This window comes from Scardinius erythrophthalmus (assembly GCF_964197995.2).
Source record: "Scardinius erythrophthalmus genome assembly, chromosome: 8".
Lineage (NCBI taxonomy): Eukaryota > Metazoa > Chordata > Actinopteri > Cypriniformes > Leuciscidae > Scardinius > Scardinius erythrophthalmus.
This window is the reverse complement of record NC_138228.1, coordinates 46,387,964-46,404,251: the sequence shown is the minus strand read 5'-3', so window position 1 is coordinate 46,404,251 and position 16,288 is coordinate 46,387,964. Positions and strand designations below refer to the sequence as shown.

The 16,288-nt window shown below is 38.4% G+C and overlaps 2 protein-coding genes across 9 annotated transcripts in view; one reads left to right on the top strand and one right to left on the bottom strand.

Annotated features, from left to right (window-relative positions):
- The window catches only part of ltbp4 (latent transforming growth factor beta binding protein 4), a 78,815-nt gene that overhangs the window by 53,093 nt on the left and 9,434 nt on the right, over positions 1–16,288 (top strand). For all 4 annotated transcript variants that reach the window (XM_081372479.1, XM_081372478.1, XM_081372477.1 and 1 more), the window contains 2 exons: positions 17–160; positions 1,187–1,441. In XM_081372479.1, the coding sequence (XP_081228605.1) occupies positions 17–160; positions 1,187–1,441 (399 nt within the window). The remainder of the gene's footprint in view (positions 1–16; positions 161–1,186; positions 1,442–16,288) is intronic.
- On the bottom strand, positions 2,097–15,734 carry LOC308694772 (uncharacterized protein). Of its 5 annotated transcripts, none has more exons than XM_081372483.1 (11): positions 15,654–15,734; positions 14,837–14,952; positions 13,882–13,947; positions 13,690–13,770; positions 12,359–12,412; positions 11,527–11,592; positions 11,335–11,415; positions 9,013–9,066; positions 7,602–7,700; positions 4,167–4,245; positions 2,097–3,408 (listed from the first exon to the last, which is right to left on the bottom strand). In XM_081372483.1, exons 2-9 carry the CDS (start codon positions 14,870–14,872, stop codon positions 7,686–7,688), a joined length of 453 nt encoding a protein of 150 aa, XP_081228609.1. In that variant the 5' UTR covers positions 14,873–14,952; positions 15,654–15,734; the 3' UTR covers positions 2,097–3,408; positions 4,167–4,245; positions 7,602–7,685. The 5 variants fall into 5 exon arrangements, with proteins under 5 accessions (XP_081228609.1, XP_081228611.1, XP_081228610.1 ...); XM_081372484.1 differs by having other exon boundaries at positions 3,396–3,408; positions 4,202–4,245; XM_081372485.1 differs by lacking the exon at positions 12,359–12,412 and having other exon boundaries at positions 2,097–4,245.

The following is a 16,288-nucleotide window of genomic DNA, read 5'->3' as shown; positions in this document are numbered from 1 at the left end:
GTGTGTTTCTGCGCAGACATAAACGAGTGTGAGACGATGCAGGGCGTCTGCGGATCTGCACACTGCTGGAATGTGGAGGGATCGTTCACGTGTGAGTGTGAGAACGGACAGGAGGAATTCGACCCGCTCGCGAGGCAGTGTGTGAGCAGAGAGAGCGCAGGTAACACACACACTCACACACACACACACACAACATCATAACTCTGTTTCAGTGCTGCCCTCTACTGACAGTCCTACAATAACTGATAATAACAATAACAACTAGAATGTACATTGAAGAAAATGTGAGTGGTGCTTGCAGTGGCAAAATTCGGCATGGTTGCTAGGGTGTTTCTAGTGGGTTGCTAAGGTGTTCTGGGTGGTTGCTAGGTGGTTACTAGGGTATGCAAGAGAATATAACAACAAACACAATGCCTCTGTTCCAATAACTGGTCCGCTTCTTCACATTCTGATGCCTACTATAGGAAGCAACCGTGTTGAGTTTAACACTCAGTGTTAAATATAGCATAGGCGGCGATTCTGTGTTGAACTAATAATGATTCTCATGTAAAGAGATCCACATGCAAATAATCTACTTTTAGTTGGATTGAACTTTAGCGATACCTTTTGTTATTAAAAGAATATTATCCCAAGTGAAAACTAAGGACACTTTAACACACTTTTTTTATTCTTTTTGGTAACACTTTATTTTACAGTATCGTTGTTACATGTAATTATTGTAGTAACTATAAATTATGCATAATTACATGCAATTAACCCTAAACCAAACCCTCATCCTAATCCTAACCCTATAGTAAGTACATGTAGTTAATTAATATTACTCAGTACTTAAATATACAATTACACTGTAACAATGACACCTTAAAATAAAGTGTAACCTACTTTTTATACTTTTATTTAATTGATATTATAGTATCAGCAAGTACAGTTATTTTTACTAAATGCTTTTAAGATTTGAAGTACACTACAAGTGCACATTCAATACAATTAAGTGCACTAATTATTCATAAGGGATTTTTAAAATGGTGATTTCTCTTGCTTTATCCTCCATCTCTGATGGCTTCTAGTTTTTCACTGCTTTCTTGAGTTCTGAAAGTTTAATGATATTTGTGTGTGTGTGTGTGTGTGTGTGTGTGTGTGTGTGTGTGTGTGTGTGTGTGTGTGTGTGTGTGTGTGTGTCCTGCAGCTCGTCTGAGGCCGCCTGGTGGAGCCTCCTCGTCCTCGTCGTCGGGTCGTGGTTCGGGTGGCTTCTCCGGGTCCGTGTCTGGCTCTCTTCCACAGACTCGACCCGGAGAAATGAAGGAGTGTTACTACGGCGTATCCGAGCCGTACTCCTGCAAGATATTGTCTCGAAACACGACCCTGCAGGAGTGCTGCTGTACGGCGGGCCAGGGCTGGGGCCTCCTGTGCCAATACGACATCTGTCCTGAAGCTGGAACAGGTGAACACACACACACACACACACACACACACACACACACACACATACTTGTTTTTGTGGTATAGAAGGACACTGATGCCCAAACAAGTTTGGTGGTGGTATATGGGGACACCCCTTTCCCAATGCCCTACAGTGATGATACAAATATCAAAAATTTTGTTTTAATCTGCAGATCGCAAATCTGACTTCAAATGTTCTATACACACAACAGAACAGAAAATATTACCATATGATATTTTGGTGGTACACAAGGACATTCCCGCCCATCCTAAAATGTTCCCGCCTATGACATAATTGTGATTTTTGGGGCCCGACTTGATTATGAGGACACTCTTTTTACAATACACTAAATATGTCATTTCAGTGGATTACAGGGACCAATGTGTTTTACTGGTACATGACCACACACACACACAAACCTGACAACACAGTGTATTACCAAGACTAAGGTGATTTAAGAGGACTGGATCTTAAACACAATACACAACTGCATAATCCAACATTATAAGGACGAGTGTGTTTAATGGTACATGCCCACACACACACACAAACCTGACAACACGGTGTATTACCAAGACTAAGGTGATTTAAGAGTACCGGATCTCAAATACAATACACAAAACAACTTGCAACATTACAGGGACAGAGGTGTTTTAGAAGTGCTTTAATTATGACTTCAATAATATCATCATAAACATTGAGTTTTTTCAGTTTTACCATGTAATACAATCATGACATACCATTTTAAGGGGAAAGTGACATCCACAAACTTAAAAACATGGTCAATAAAACTTGCACAACTGTGTGATCTTTCAGAAAGCATACAGTATCATTACTGTTTTGACATATTAAAATGACAAGCAGATGAACCATTCAAAACTTCGAAAAGATTGACAAAACAGCCCTTGGAAACAGGCACAATTTAAAGACGTCATTAAACAGGCTTTGAAATGTATAAAATGAACTCACTCAACATGCAATAAATGCTGCAACATGTAGAGAAACCGACTTACAAGGGACGGTTTACCTAAAGACAATTCTGTTATTTCCAGAAAATGTAAACAGAATTGTCAAGTTTCAAAGCAGAATTACAGAGATAACAGGAAAAGTATTCAACAAAGTTAGTTTGGGCTGTACATCAGCTCTAGAAGAGTATAGTGTCATTAGAATACAACTATCATTGTAAGTACAAAAGCTCTCATGTGTTTAGAGATTACTAAAGCATGTATTATTCTGTACAGAGAATGAGAGTGAGGCAGAAATTGAAAACCCACGGAAAGGATCCTCAGCGGTCTTACACTGCTGGCATTCAGTCAGTGTGGCCAGTTTTCCTTTGGTTATACACTCACCTAAAGGATTATTAGGAACACCTGTTCAATTTCTCATTAATGCAATTATCTAATCAACCAATCACATGGCAGCTGCTTCAATGCATTTAGGGGTGTGGTCCTGGTCAAGACAATCTCCTGAACTCCAAACTGAATGTCAGAATGGGAAAGAAAGGTGATTTAAGCAATTTTGAGCGTGGCATGGTTGTTGGTGCTAGACGGGCCGGTCTGAGTATTTCACAATCTGCTCAGTTACTGGGATTTTCACGCACAACCATTTCTAGGGTTTACAAAGAATGGTGTGAAAAGGGAAAAGCATCCAGTATGCGGCAGTCCCGTGGGCGAAAATGCCTTGTTGATGCTAGAGGTCAGAGGAGAATGGGCCGACTGATTCAAGCTGATAGAAGAGCAACTTTGACTGAAATAACCACTCGTTACAACCGAAGTATGCAGCAAAGCATTTGTGAAGCCAGAACACGCACAACCTTGAGGCGGATGGGCTACAACAGCAGAAGACCCCACCGGGTACCACTCATCTCCACTACAAATAGGAAAAAGAGGCTACAATTTGCACGAGCTCACCAAAATTGGACAGTTGAAGACTGGAAAAATGTTGCCTGGTCTGATGAGTCTTGATTTCTGTTGAGACATTCAGATGGTAGAGTCAGAATTTGGCGTAAACAGAATGAGAACATGGATCCATCATGCCTTGTTACCACTGTGCAGGCTGGTGGTGGTGGTGTAATGGTGTGGGGGGTGTTTTCTTGGCACACTTTAGGCCCCTTAGTGCCAATTGGGCATCGTTTAAATGCCACGGCCTACCTGAGCATTGTTTCTGACCATGTCCATCCCTTTATGACCACCATGTACCCATCCTCTGATGGCTACTTCCAGCAGGATAATGCACCATGTCACAAAGCTCGAATCATTTTAAATTGGTTTCTTGAACATGACAATGAGTTCACTGTACTAAAATGGCCCCCACAGTCACCAGATCTCAACCCAATAGAGCATCTTTGGGATGTGGTGGAACGGGAGCTTCGTGCCCTGGATGTGCATCCCAGAAATCTCCATCAACTGCAAGATGCTATCCTATCAATATGGGCCAACATTTCTAAAGAATGCTTTCAGCACCTTGTTGAATCAATGCCACGTAGAATTAAGGCAGTTCTGAAGGCGAAAGGGGGTCAAACACAGTATTACTATGGTGTTCCTAATAATCCTTTAGGTGAGTGTATGTGCCTTAAAATGTTCAATTACAGTTGTAACTTCAGCATTTGACCAGCACACTTTTTGTCCTTTCCACAAGGTTTTCAATTCCTGCCTCATGTTCATTCTCTGTACAGAAGAATACATGCTTTAGTAAACTCTAACTATATGAGAGCTCATGTACTTACAATGGTAGTCATATTCAGATTTAAACCTCAGGTACCTTGAGGAACTTCAGTGGTTTCTCGATAGGCATCTTCTGAACACCTGTAGGAAATCAGTTATAGACAGATCAGAAACTCAGATGTAACTCAAACCTGCATCTAGAACTTAAAACTGGTTATACATCTGATCTCTAAAAATTACATTTCAAATGACATTCAAAACATTATTCTGGAGATGGAATGTTGTGTTAAACATCTCCTTTTCAAAGTTTTTGACCAACATGAACATGATAAACTTATTGGTTTGGTACTGATTCCATTCATTTTGTTCTAGAAAAATTGTTATTTATAATAATATCTGATTATTGATAACTGATTTTTACAATTAATGGCAAAAGGAATGTTTAGAAATGTAATTTGATATTATCTACTGGCACACTATAGTATGATATATATATACATACACTATGAACAATTCTAAACGCTTTTGTTTTTGCCCCCATTTTTCATGAGCTGAACTAAAAGTTCTAAGACTTTTTCTATGTACACAAAAGGCCTATTTCTCTCAAATATTGTTCACAAATCTGTCTAAATCTGTGTTAGTGAGCACTTCTCCTTTGCCGAGATAATCCATCCACCTCACAGGTGTGGCATATCAAGATACTGATTAGACAGCATGATGATTGCACAGGTGTGCCTTAGGCTGGCCACAATAAAAGGCCACTCTAAAATGTGCAGTTTTGTGTGGTCTCAGGGGGTCTGGAAACAAGTCATTATCTGGTGTGACCATCATTTGCCTCACGCAGTGCAACACATCTCCTTCGCATAGAGTTGATCAGGTTGTTGATTGTGGCCTGTGGAATGTTGGTCCACTCCTCTTCAATGGCTGTGTTGGATATTGGCAGGACCTGGAACACGCTGTCGTATACGCCGATTCAGAGCATCCCAAACATGCTCAATGGGTGACATGTCCGGTGAGTATGCTGGCCCTGCAAGAACTGGGATGTTTTCAGCTTCCAGGAATTGTGTACAGATCTTTGCAGAATAGGGCCGTGCATTATCATGCTGCAACATGAGGTGATGGTTGTGGATGAATGGCACAACAATGGGCCTTAGGATCTCATCACGGTATCTCTGTGCATTCAAAGTGCCATCAATAAAATGCACCTGCGTTGGTTGTCTATAACATACGCCTGCACATACCATAACCCCACCATGGGCCACTCGATTCCCAACGTTGACATCAGCAAACCGCTCACCCACATGACGCCATACACGCTGTCTACCATCTGCCCTGTACAGTGAAAACCGGTATTCATCCGTGAAGAGAACACCTCTCCAAAGTGCCAGACGCCATCGAATGTGAGCATTTGCCCACGCAGGTCGTTTACAACGACCAACTGCAGGTCGAGACCCCGATGAGGACGATGAGCATGCAGATGAGCTTCCCTGAGACGGTTTTTGACAGTTTGTGCAGAAATTCTTTGGTTATGCAAACCGATTGTTGCAGCAGCTGTCCGGGTGGCTGGCCTCAACGGTGTTGGAGGTGAAGATGCTGGATATGGAAGTCCTGGGCTGGTGTGGTTACACACGGTCTGCGGTTGTGAGGCCGGTTGGATGTACTGCCAAATTCTCTGAAAAGCCTTTGGAGACGGCTATGGTAGAGAAATGAACATTCAATTCACGGGCAACAGCAGGTGGACATTCCTGCTGTCAGCATGCCAATTGCACGCTCCCTCAAAACTTGCAACATCTGTGGCATTGTGCTGTGTGATAAAACTGCACATTTTAGAGTGGCCTTTTATTGTGGACAGCCTAAGGCACACCTGTGCAATAATCATGCTGTCTAATCAGTATCTTGATATGCCACACCTGTGAGATGGATGGATTAACTCGGCAAAGGAGAAGTGCTCACTAACACAGATTTAGACAGATTTGTGAACAATATTTGAGAGAAACAGGCCTTTTGGGTAAATAGAAAAAGTCTTAGAACTTAGATCTATAATTTTGTTCAGTGAATATAACTGGCTTAAAACCATTTTTCTTTGGTGAAAATACTAACGTAAAATTGCACTACAATATATATTGGTTTAAAATAATAATAAACATGTTCATAAACACAAACTTGTTATGCTGGGTACACACCAAAAGATAATCAGGCTGATTTTGGGCTGATTTCCCCCTTCTGAAAATCCTAGCTGTGTCCCGATTATCTTGATGGTTATAGATTATCTTATCAGATTTTCCCTTGGTGTGAGGTGTGTTAAGAGTGTCCGAACCTGATCGGAAGAACGTCAGAGCCGACCTGATCGCGAATCGCAAATATTCAACATGTGGAATATTTACGATCAGAAATCCTGAAATGTGGGGGGAAGCCCGAGGACAAACACGCGCATGCTCTGGAGATTATCACGTGAAAGGAAACCATATCCAATCAGAAAGCGAGATGAAGGAAGACGGAAGCATAAGAAACGCAGTCATGGCGCAGCACAAACTGAAATTGATGTGGACAGCAGAGATGGAGGATCAGCTTGTTGATTTGTGGCGCAAATGTTTACACAACGTGTTGTGTAAAACATTTCCAAACACTATCATCGCAATTGCTTCCTGCATATCGTCCGCCATGCTTATTCTGAGGTCTCTAGAGTGTTAACAGTCGAGACTCTGGTTGCATGGTCTTTAGGGTTGGGTATCTAGAACCGGTTCCAAAATGCCAAAAACCGGGGATTCGATAAGTCGCGCACACTTCGATTCCGCTTATCGATTCCTTACTTTGGTGATGCTCACATGCGCGAGGTGAATGGCAGTGAGCATTTGTTTACAGTTGTATTGATCTGCCAGGACCTGCCTGCCGCACATGCGCTGTACGTTATATTTACGATGGCGGAGCGCAGCAGACTTTCGAAAGTTTGGTTAAGCTTTTCAAAAAAAGATGAAAATACAGCGAATTGTATCACATGCAAGAAAGACAAACTAGAGCCGCATAATTCTGGATAAAATGAGAACCAGTTTTGTTTAAAATAGAGATCATGAATAAATACATCAGACAATTAATACGAGTCGAGTCTATAATTCCTTAAAGTGTTATATATATATATATATATATATATAGTATATTGTAAATTAAGATGCATTGTCACAGTTTTACTGGTAATAGCCTAAATGTAACAAGAATAAAAGGTAGAAAAAAGTATTTGCTCTCTTTTTTCTCTCCAATAAATATTGGAATCGAAACCAAGAATCGTTAAGAACCGGATTCGATAAGCAGAATCGGAATCGTTAAAATTTAAACGATACCCAACCCTAACGGTCTTTTCACATCATGGCACACCACACACTATATGAGCAAAACGGTTAAATCTAGGATTTTTTGTCCTCATGTTTGTGGTCCATCACATTTTGAAAATCTTATAAGATGTAAAATCTTTTGGTGTGTACCCATCATTAGTTGACACATACCAACATTACTGGAGACGCCTGCAGCTCCAGCAGGAACATCACCTTCAGAACCGCTTTCATCAGGATCACTGGCATCAGAGTCCGTCATACTGATCTCATCTTAAAGAAAAAGAGACATTTAAAACAAGAACATCTTCAGTTTAACCTGTATTGAGAAGTCATTTATGAAACATGACAAATGGCACCGTTTAATAATAATAATCATATTAATAACAACTATAATACTTCACTAAGATCACTATTATTAGAATTATCGCCTAGACAGTGATATACTAATACTGTCAATGAAAAATTAATATTTTATAATGAGTATATTATTTTACAATAAGAGGTTATAATACTTTCTTATTTTCTTCACTTAAGCTGTTATACTGGCAGAAACCTGCAGTTTAAGTGAAAACAGGTTTATAAACGCATCTTATTGAAAAATTGTATTACTACAAAAAATGTGGATATAATGCGAATGTGAAAATAGAGAGTAACTGGTGCTGGTTGCGTTCCCAAATGCATGTTAAACTTATGGCACATGCAGAGATGGAGTTCACTGCATTCATTCCCTGTGAAACGAGGCATGGAAAAAGCCAGATCATGAGCTGATCGAGCGAGCAAAGTGTGCTCTTCAGTTTGAAACACGCAGCACAACAGACTACAGACTTACTTTCTTATCGTCTTTTGCGATTTGATAAGGGCATTGAGCCATATTGTGCTTTTGATTTTAGTATGTTTGAGAGATGCTTTACCAAAGCAATTGCGCAAAACACAAAGACAATTTATGTTATTATGAGGCGTAAAAATATTTTCGGTTCTTTTGGTTCAAACTGTGGAGGGACAGATTAGACTGTGGTCGGTCACTAGAGTAAAGGTAATTAATGGTAACACTATGAATTTTACTCCTCCCAAAAATGCCAAATAATAAACAGGTGAGAGCGTATTTTAGGCTATATGACACGTTATAGTGAGATATGACAGCGCTTCTGCAACACGCATCACTGCAGATGAGTAGCTGAGGATCTCTTCAGCATGCTGATGCACAAAATACAAACTAAAAATAAATTAAAGTAAGTCGCAGATGCTCAACACACAGTCATCTTCATTAAAAGTAGTGAGAATAAATGATTTTACCAGTGCTGATGCTACTCTCTCTCCTATTGATCTTAAAATTAGCTGATGATACAAAAAATGCTGCTCATAGCGGTAGCTTTCGATGACGTGAACACCGTTAAATCTGATATAGCGCGGGAATTGAAGATCGGATTTATGTCCGTTTTGTGAAGACACATTTATGTGGCCAAGTGTAAATGGAATTGTTTTGACAATGAAATGACCAGGTGTAAAACAGCCCCAAAGATGATGTGAAAAAGTTCTTTCTAGACTAGCATTTCCTAAAATGATGCAATGCTCTTTTTATTACCATCTCAACACAGTCTTGATCCTCCAATGATGATTGTTCCTTCTCAGGGCTCACCTGAAAGCAAGGCAAAGAAAGAAAAAATAAACATCTATTAGAGACAAAGGATTCAGAGATTCTCCAAATGAAGCAGCACAGATACTTGACTCCATTAACACTGACTGATCACTGTCATAAAACATAAAATTAAAACATTACATTATCAATGATATACTTGAGCAAAAGAAGGCTGATGACGCCAAACTAATTCAGGTATGATGGGACATTTCAAACCACTCAGTATTAATACTGATCAAATTAATGAGATGAATAGTGACTTAAGATTTAAAACACTGTGACATAAGTTGTAATCAAGTATAAAGTTAAAACCCTATAAATATATGGTCATAACCAATCAGGGATGCATGAAAATAAATGCTCATTGATGTTATCGTTGTCAATCCGATAAGAAAATTAGGCCGCTATATTAACACTAATAAATAATGGATTTCTTCCTTCAGCTTCAGATGTGCGCTGTTCACCGTGATGGTTTTGAAATGTTTGAATCACAAATCTGTGAAATCAGCGCATTGTTACAGGGAGAGTTCGCTTGTGGAATTGTAAGTTGTAATATTTTTTATTTTTGTTATATATCTGATTTATCTCATATAGGATGCATTTGGCTGAGTTAATGAGTGCTACAGTAAACACTTCACTGTAGGCCACACCGGTGGTCAGCAAAACATTAATTATGATTGGGACTGTCATATATACATAACACTATAATGAGCAAACTATTGCATTAAAAACGTCGTGAATTCTTTGGGTTTAGTTGCTGTGTTTCAGCGTGTTGTCCTGGGAGGAGCGCATCCACAACAGGAGTTTCACTATGTAATAGTTGATTACTATTAATAATAGCTCAAGTTAATCTGTGCATGATTTTGTGCAAGTATAAGTTGTAATATTGTGTTTATTTTGTATAAATATCTAATTTATCATATATAGGTTGTGTTCCGTTGAGCTAAAACCATCTAACAAAGCCTCAGGTTTAGGGGTGTTCCTTCAGCTCTTTAGGCCATTTCATTTTAAGTTTAATGTTGTCTAATAACATTTTAATTTCATTTGATTTATTATTATTATTATTATTATTAAGGCAATAGATGTTTTGGTAAAACTTCACAATACATATGTTATTGCATTAACTAACATGAACTAACAGAGAAAAACTTTTGTTAATGTGAGTTAATAAAATATGTGAGTTCATGTTAGTTCACAGTGCATTAAATTAACAGATACAACACTGGATCCTAAAATGTCTTGGAAAATGTTGAGATTAACGTTAAGTAAGATAAACATGAAGTAAATCATGTAGAAGTATTGTTCATTCATTGTTAGTTCATGTTAACTAATACTAACAAGATGAAACCTTTTTATAAAGTATTGCCATTTTTTTATAAAGAAAGTTGGAAATATGAATGTAAAATTTATTTTAGAAGCTAAGAAACCTTACACTGGTTCAAACTAGGCCACTACTGTATATGTTTGATTTATGTTGAAGTGTTTGGGACATTGGCTTTAAAGTCGGCATGAAATGGAAGTTGAGATTGTCATTTTTTCCTTGTTGTGATGTATATCCGAGTGAAACTGCTTCTGAAATTAGAAAAAAATGTAGGGCGGGGCTTGATTTCGTCCTTCGGGAATTGATTGGATCGTTGGAGGTTGGGCGTTGCAAACAAAATGGAGGCAGATTTGAATGCCAGTTTACATTCAGTTGTGGAGGATTTCTCTCCAGCGGACTCCCCCACCGTTACCCTCACATGAAGGATTTTTCTATTGAGGAGCCCAGCGACGAGAACAAGGACAAGCAGCTAAATTTTCAGGCAGGAATCAGACCATATTTATATGAGCCTCCCGCGAAACGAGACAAACACCGATAGCCGCACCCTCATGGGCTCTGGCCGCACCCTTTCGCCATGGCACATGACCAAAAGAGAAGAGAGGTCGTTTTCAAGGGGGGAGGGAAGGGTAATGTATTTGATTAAAGATTATAAGGGTACATGAATTTTGAAAAAATAATGAAGTGCACAGATAAATCATTTATAATAAACACTACAATATTACATATAAAAAGAAGATTTGTCAAATTTGATTTCATGCCGACTTTAAATGATGTGCGTTTCGTTTTTGTAATCAGGCTTTCAAAGTATATCAAATTTTGGATTTAGATTCATCGGCTAATATATCAGATATCGGCTTTCGAATATAAAGAATGATCAGTTATCGGCCCAAATGTTCATATCGCTGTATCCCTAATTTGACTTCCAAAAACAAAAAACAAAACAATACCTTCTGTACATCTCTGGCCTCTGACTGGGACGGGGACGGACTCTTCATTTCGAGAGTGGAGGGTTCAACCTCACTGAGAGTCTACAAAACATAACATTAGACATGAAACAGTGGTGTAAATGTGTGAACACTAGATCTCACAGATGTCTCTGCTTCGTTTGCTCGTTCTCTTCCAGCACAACTCTCACTTACCTCGTCTAGTCCCACAGTCAGAGCAGCACAATCACTGCCTGATGACCACTGGCTCTTATGGCTCATCTGAAAATATGAAATTAAGCGTTACATACAGAAACACTTCACCTAAGAGTTTAAAAAAAGCATTATAAATGGAATATATAAAGGATAATGTACAGTCAGTCAGTAATTAATACAAAATAAACTGACAGGATAATAAGGGTCCTGATACACAGCTACCTATCAATAAATATTTGCACATGAAATACTGATTTGAGATAATATACAAGATTACAAAATAGTTAAAGTTTTCAAATCAATATTTAAATGCTACCACAAGGTAATGTTCACGGCTTTTATGCATCACATTACATGTGTTTTCATTACAGTGTGTCAGGTTGTGTGTAGCTTTACACCAGTTTTATGAGGACACCCTTTTATGAGGACATCATAAGAGCATGTTACTGATGTTTGACTTGACAGAAGAATCTCAGTGTGTTGTGTAAGTTTGACAGAATCCTGGTCTATGAGGACACAGTTTTATGAGGACATCATAAGAAAATGATCCTGATGTTTGACTTTGACTGAGTGTGTTGTGTAAGTTTGACAGAATACTGGTCTATGAGGACACTAGATTTACTGGGACACTGGTAACTAGATACATTTGGACGGCACTGAGTTCAAGTGTGTGTATGTATGAGAGTGATACGAGACATTGCGCCTGTGCTAGATGTACAGTAAGTGATCGTGACTCACTTCTTACACACACAATCATAATTCAGTGACTGATAACTGTGGCAAATAATCTGTTTCTGAGGAAACAGAGTTATTACATTAACTTATTGGATACCTTTAGAGTTGCTGTATCTTGTTCAGGTTTCATCTGATTCTTCAGAGTTATCATCTGAAAAAAAAAGTAGTAAAAATATATAAAAAAGACAAATAAATAATAATTTTAGTATCACTTATTGAAAGCCAAACAGAGGTTGCTATTTTTTACCAACTTCTTCAATGATTATATTTAATCTGACAAGCACAAATAGTTTTCGCTATTGGTATTAGCCACAATGAGCTGTGAATTATGGGTTATCAGTATCGATCCTAATATTCCATGTGTGTCCCGGTAAATCTAGTGTCCTCATAGACCAGGATTCTGTCAAACTTACACAACACACTGAGATTCTCCAGTCAAGTCAAACATCAGGACATTGCTCTTATGATGTCCTCATAAAAGGGTGTCCTCATAAAACAGGTGTAAGACACACACACACTTGACACACTGTAATGAACATGCATGTAATGTGATGCATTAAAGTCATGAACATTAACTTGTAGGGCTGCACAATGTATTGCTTTATCATTCATACCCATCTGTGGTAGTGACATTGCAGTACAGGCCTCTGTGAAGTCAGGCTATGTAAAGACTCTGCCGTGTTATTTTACAGTTGATTACTCAAGTTCTGTACCTAAATGCTGTTAGACTTACCTGGAATATATGAGGCATTGTTTATTTCACATCTTTGTTCATTTTTTTTATCTCTGCTTGCAATTTATTATTTTCTATGCAGATGCAAACCCCTACAAAATCACACCAATCATTCTAGAATGATTAATTATTTCCAAATAGAGCTATTCAAGACATCTGGTGAAATTGCTTTTCATATTGAAAAACTTTTGTTAATGTGAGTTAATAAAATATGTGAGTTCATGTTCGTTCACAGTGCATTAAATTAACAGATACAACACTGGATCCTAAAATGTCTTGGAAAATGTTGAGATTAACGTTAAGATAAACGTTAAGTAAATCCTGTAGAAGTATTGTTCATTCATTGTTAGTACATGTTAACTAATACTAACAAGATGAAACCTTTTTGTAAAGTGTTGTCATTTTTTTATAAAGAAAGTTGGAAATATGAATGTAAAATTCATTTTAAAAGTTAAGGAATCTTACATTAGGCCACTGTACTATTATGTTTGATTTATGTTGAAGTGTTTGGGACATTGGCTTTAAATGATGTGCGTTTCGTTTTTGTAATCAGGCTTTCAAAGTATATCAAATTTTGGATTTAGATTCATCGGCTAATATATCAGATATCGGCTTTCGAATATAAAGAATGATCAGTTATCGGCCCAAATGTTCATATCGCTGTATCCCTAATTTAATTTCCAAAAAAACAATACCTTCTGTACATCTCTGGCCTCTGACTGGGACGGGGACGGACTCTTCATTTCGAGAGTGGAGGGTTCAACCTCACTGAGAGTCTACAAAACATAACATTAGACATGAAACAGTGGTGTAAATGTGTGAACACTAGATCTCACAGATGTCTCTGCTTCGTTTGCTCGTTCTCTTCCAGCACAACTCTCACTTACCTCGTCTAGTCCCACAGTCAGAGCAGCACAATCACTGCCTGATGACCACTGGCTCTTATGGCTCATCTGAAAATATGAAATTAAGCGTTACATACAGAAACACTTCACCTAAGAGTTTAAAAAAAGCATTATAAATGGAATATATAAAGGATAATGTACAGTCAGTCAGTAATTAATACAAAATAAACTGACAGGATAATAAGGGTCCTGATACACAGCTACCTATCAATAAATATTTGCACATGAAATACTGATTTGAGATAATATACAAGATTACAAAGTTAAAGTTTTCAAATCAATATTTCAATATTTAAATGCTACCACAAGGTAATGTTCACGGCTTTTATGCATCACATTACATGTGTTTTCATTACAGTGTGTCAGGTTGTGTGTAGCTTTACACCAGTTTTATGAGGACACCCTTTTATGAGGACATCATAAGAGCATGTTACTGATGTTTGACTTGACAGAAGAATCTCAGTGTGTTGTGTAAGTTTGACAGAATCCTGGTCTATGAGGACACAGTTTTATGAGGACATCATAAGAGCATGTTACTGATGTTTGACTTGACAGGAGAATCTCAGTGTGTTGTGTAAGTTTGACAGAATCCTGGTCTATGAGGACACAGTTTTATGAGGACATCATAAGAGCATGTTCCTGATGTTTGACTTTGACTGAGTGTGTTGTGTAAGTTTGACAGAATACTGGTCTATGAGGACACTAGATTTACTGGGACACTGGTAACTAGATACATTTGGACGGCACTGAGTTCAAGTGTGTGTATGTATGAGAGTGATACGAGACATTGTGCCTGTGCTAGATGTACAGTAAGTGATCGTGACTCACTTCTTACACACACAATCATAATTCAGGGACTGATAACTGTGGCAAATAATCTGTTTCTGAGGAGCACTGGTCGCATGGCACTGCTTATGCATGGAAACCCTGAACTCACCTTTATAATGATTGCTGAATCTGCCCTGGAGCTCATCTGTGTCTGTAAACGGCATGTCCTCTTCCAGATCTTGATCTTCTCCTTCACTGACTCACTTCAGCCATCATCCCATGTGTCTGCGCGCATAGAAAAAGACTCTCACGACCATTGCATTTCATTTGACATATTATTCAAAAAGCTTGTTTTAAATAAATTGATCAATTATGGTAAACAGCATTCAAGTTATTTTAATACTTTATTATATGATATTTAAGGAATATGTTAATTGATAATAACTATTCATTCATAGATTTCATTCACAATTAATATTATAGGCAATAATAGTGACAGTATTAATAAGACTGAATCAAACAGAGTTCTAATAATATTCAGAGTAGCCTATATTTTATTATAGTCAGGAGTAATAAGAGCACATATTTGTGTCTTAATGTGTTTAAAGCAAGCATAACTGTAGTAATATTAACAGTAGCATATCAGGATACTGTACTGGGTGAAATAGCCTCCCCTTCACATACTGAAACGTTAGTCATGCCAACGCGTTATTATGATGGCTAGACTATTTTATGAGATCAGAAAAGGTAGCAGTTACAAATATAGTGCAATCGAAAACGAGTTTAAAATGACAAGCATCGCTGATTCCCTCATGTCAGTCTGTAAACAGAATCACTAACTTATAGGTCCGCTAGCACGGTTAGCATCACGCGCTAGCTGCTTTCTAACTGTAAAACGAGCAGCGAAGAGCATACAGAACATGCACAAACAAGCCAACCGGACCCACGTGCTATTAGAGAAGCAATTAAACAACATTATAACTTACCTTTTGGATAACAGTTGCCTTCATCAGGTCCACAGATGTCTTCTCAGGTGCAGAGTTTGTCCAGTCCAAACAGGAAATGACGTGACGACGAATGACTACACCTCTGATTACGTTGTACTTATCATAATATAAACGGGATTTTATTTATTTATTTATCATATATTTAATGCACAATTAATAAATTACAGGCAAAAATACTTAAATAATTAGTATTTTGCATTAGTTGCTACACATTTTAAAGCTGATTGAAGCTCCGCCCACTGGCGCCATCTTGTTTTCGCGATCTCCCGCCTACCGGTACCGATCTGACCAATCACTAAAGCTGATTGAAGCTCCGCCCATTGGCGCCATCTTGTTTTCGCGATTTCCCGCCTAGCGGTATCGATCTGACCAATCACAGGCCCCAAATAATACACTTGTGTGAAAGATGCAAATTTTTGATGACGCGGGTGTAATACCAGGACCTGGCTACAGGGGCGCACTCTCGAAATCAGGGATACACTGTGTATGGTAAAATTTCAGGGTTTTGTGGTATGTAAGGACATGGCGCCAAACTTTGAGAGGGAGCGTCTGGAACGTAGTAAATGACATCTACGCTGTCGGATTTATGAGGACATGGCCTCTGTCCTCATAAA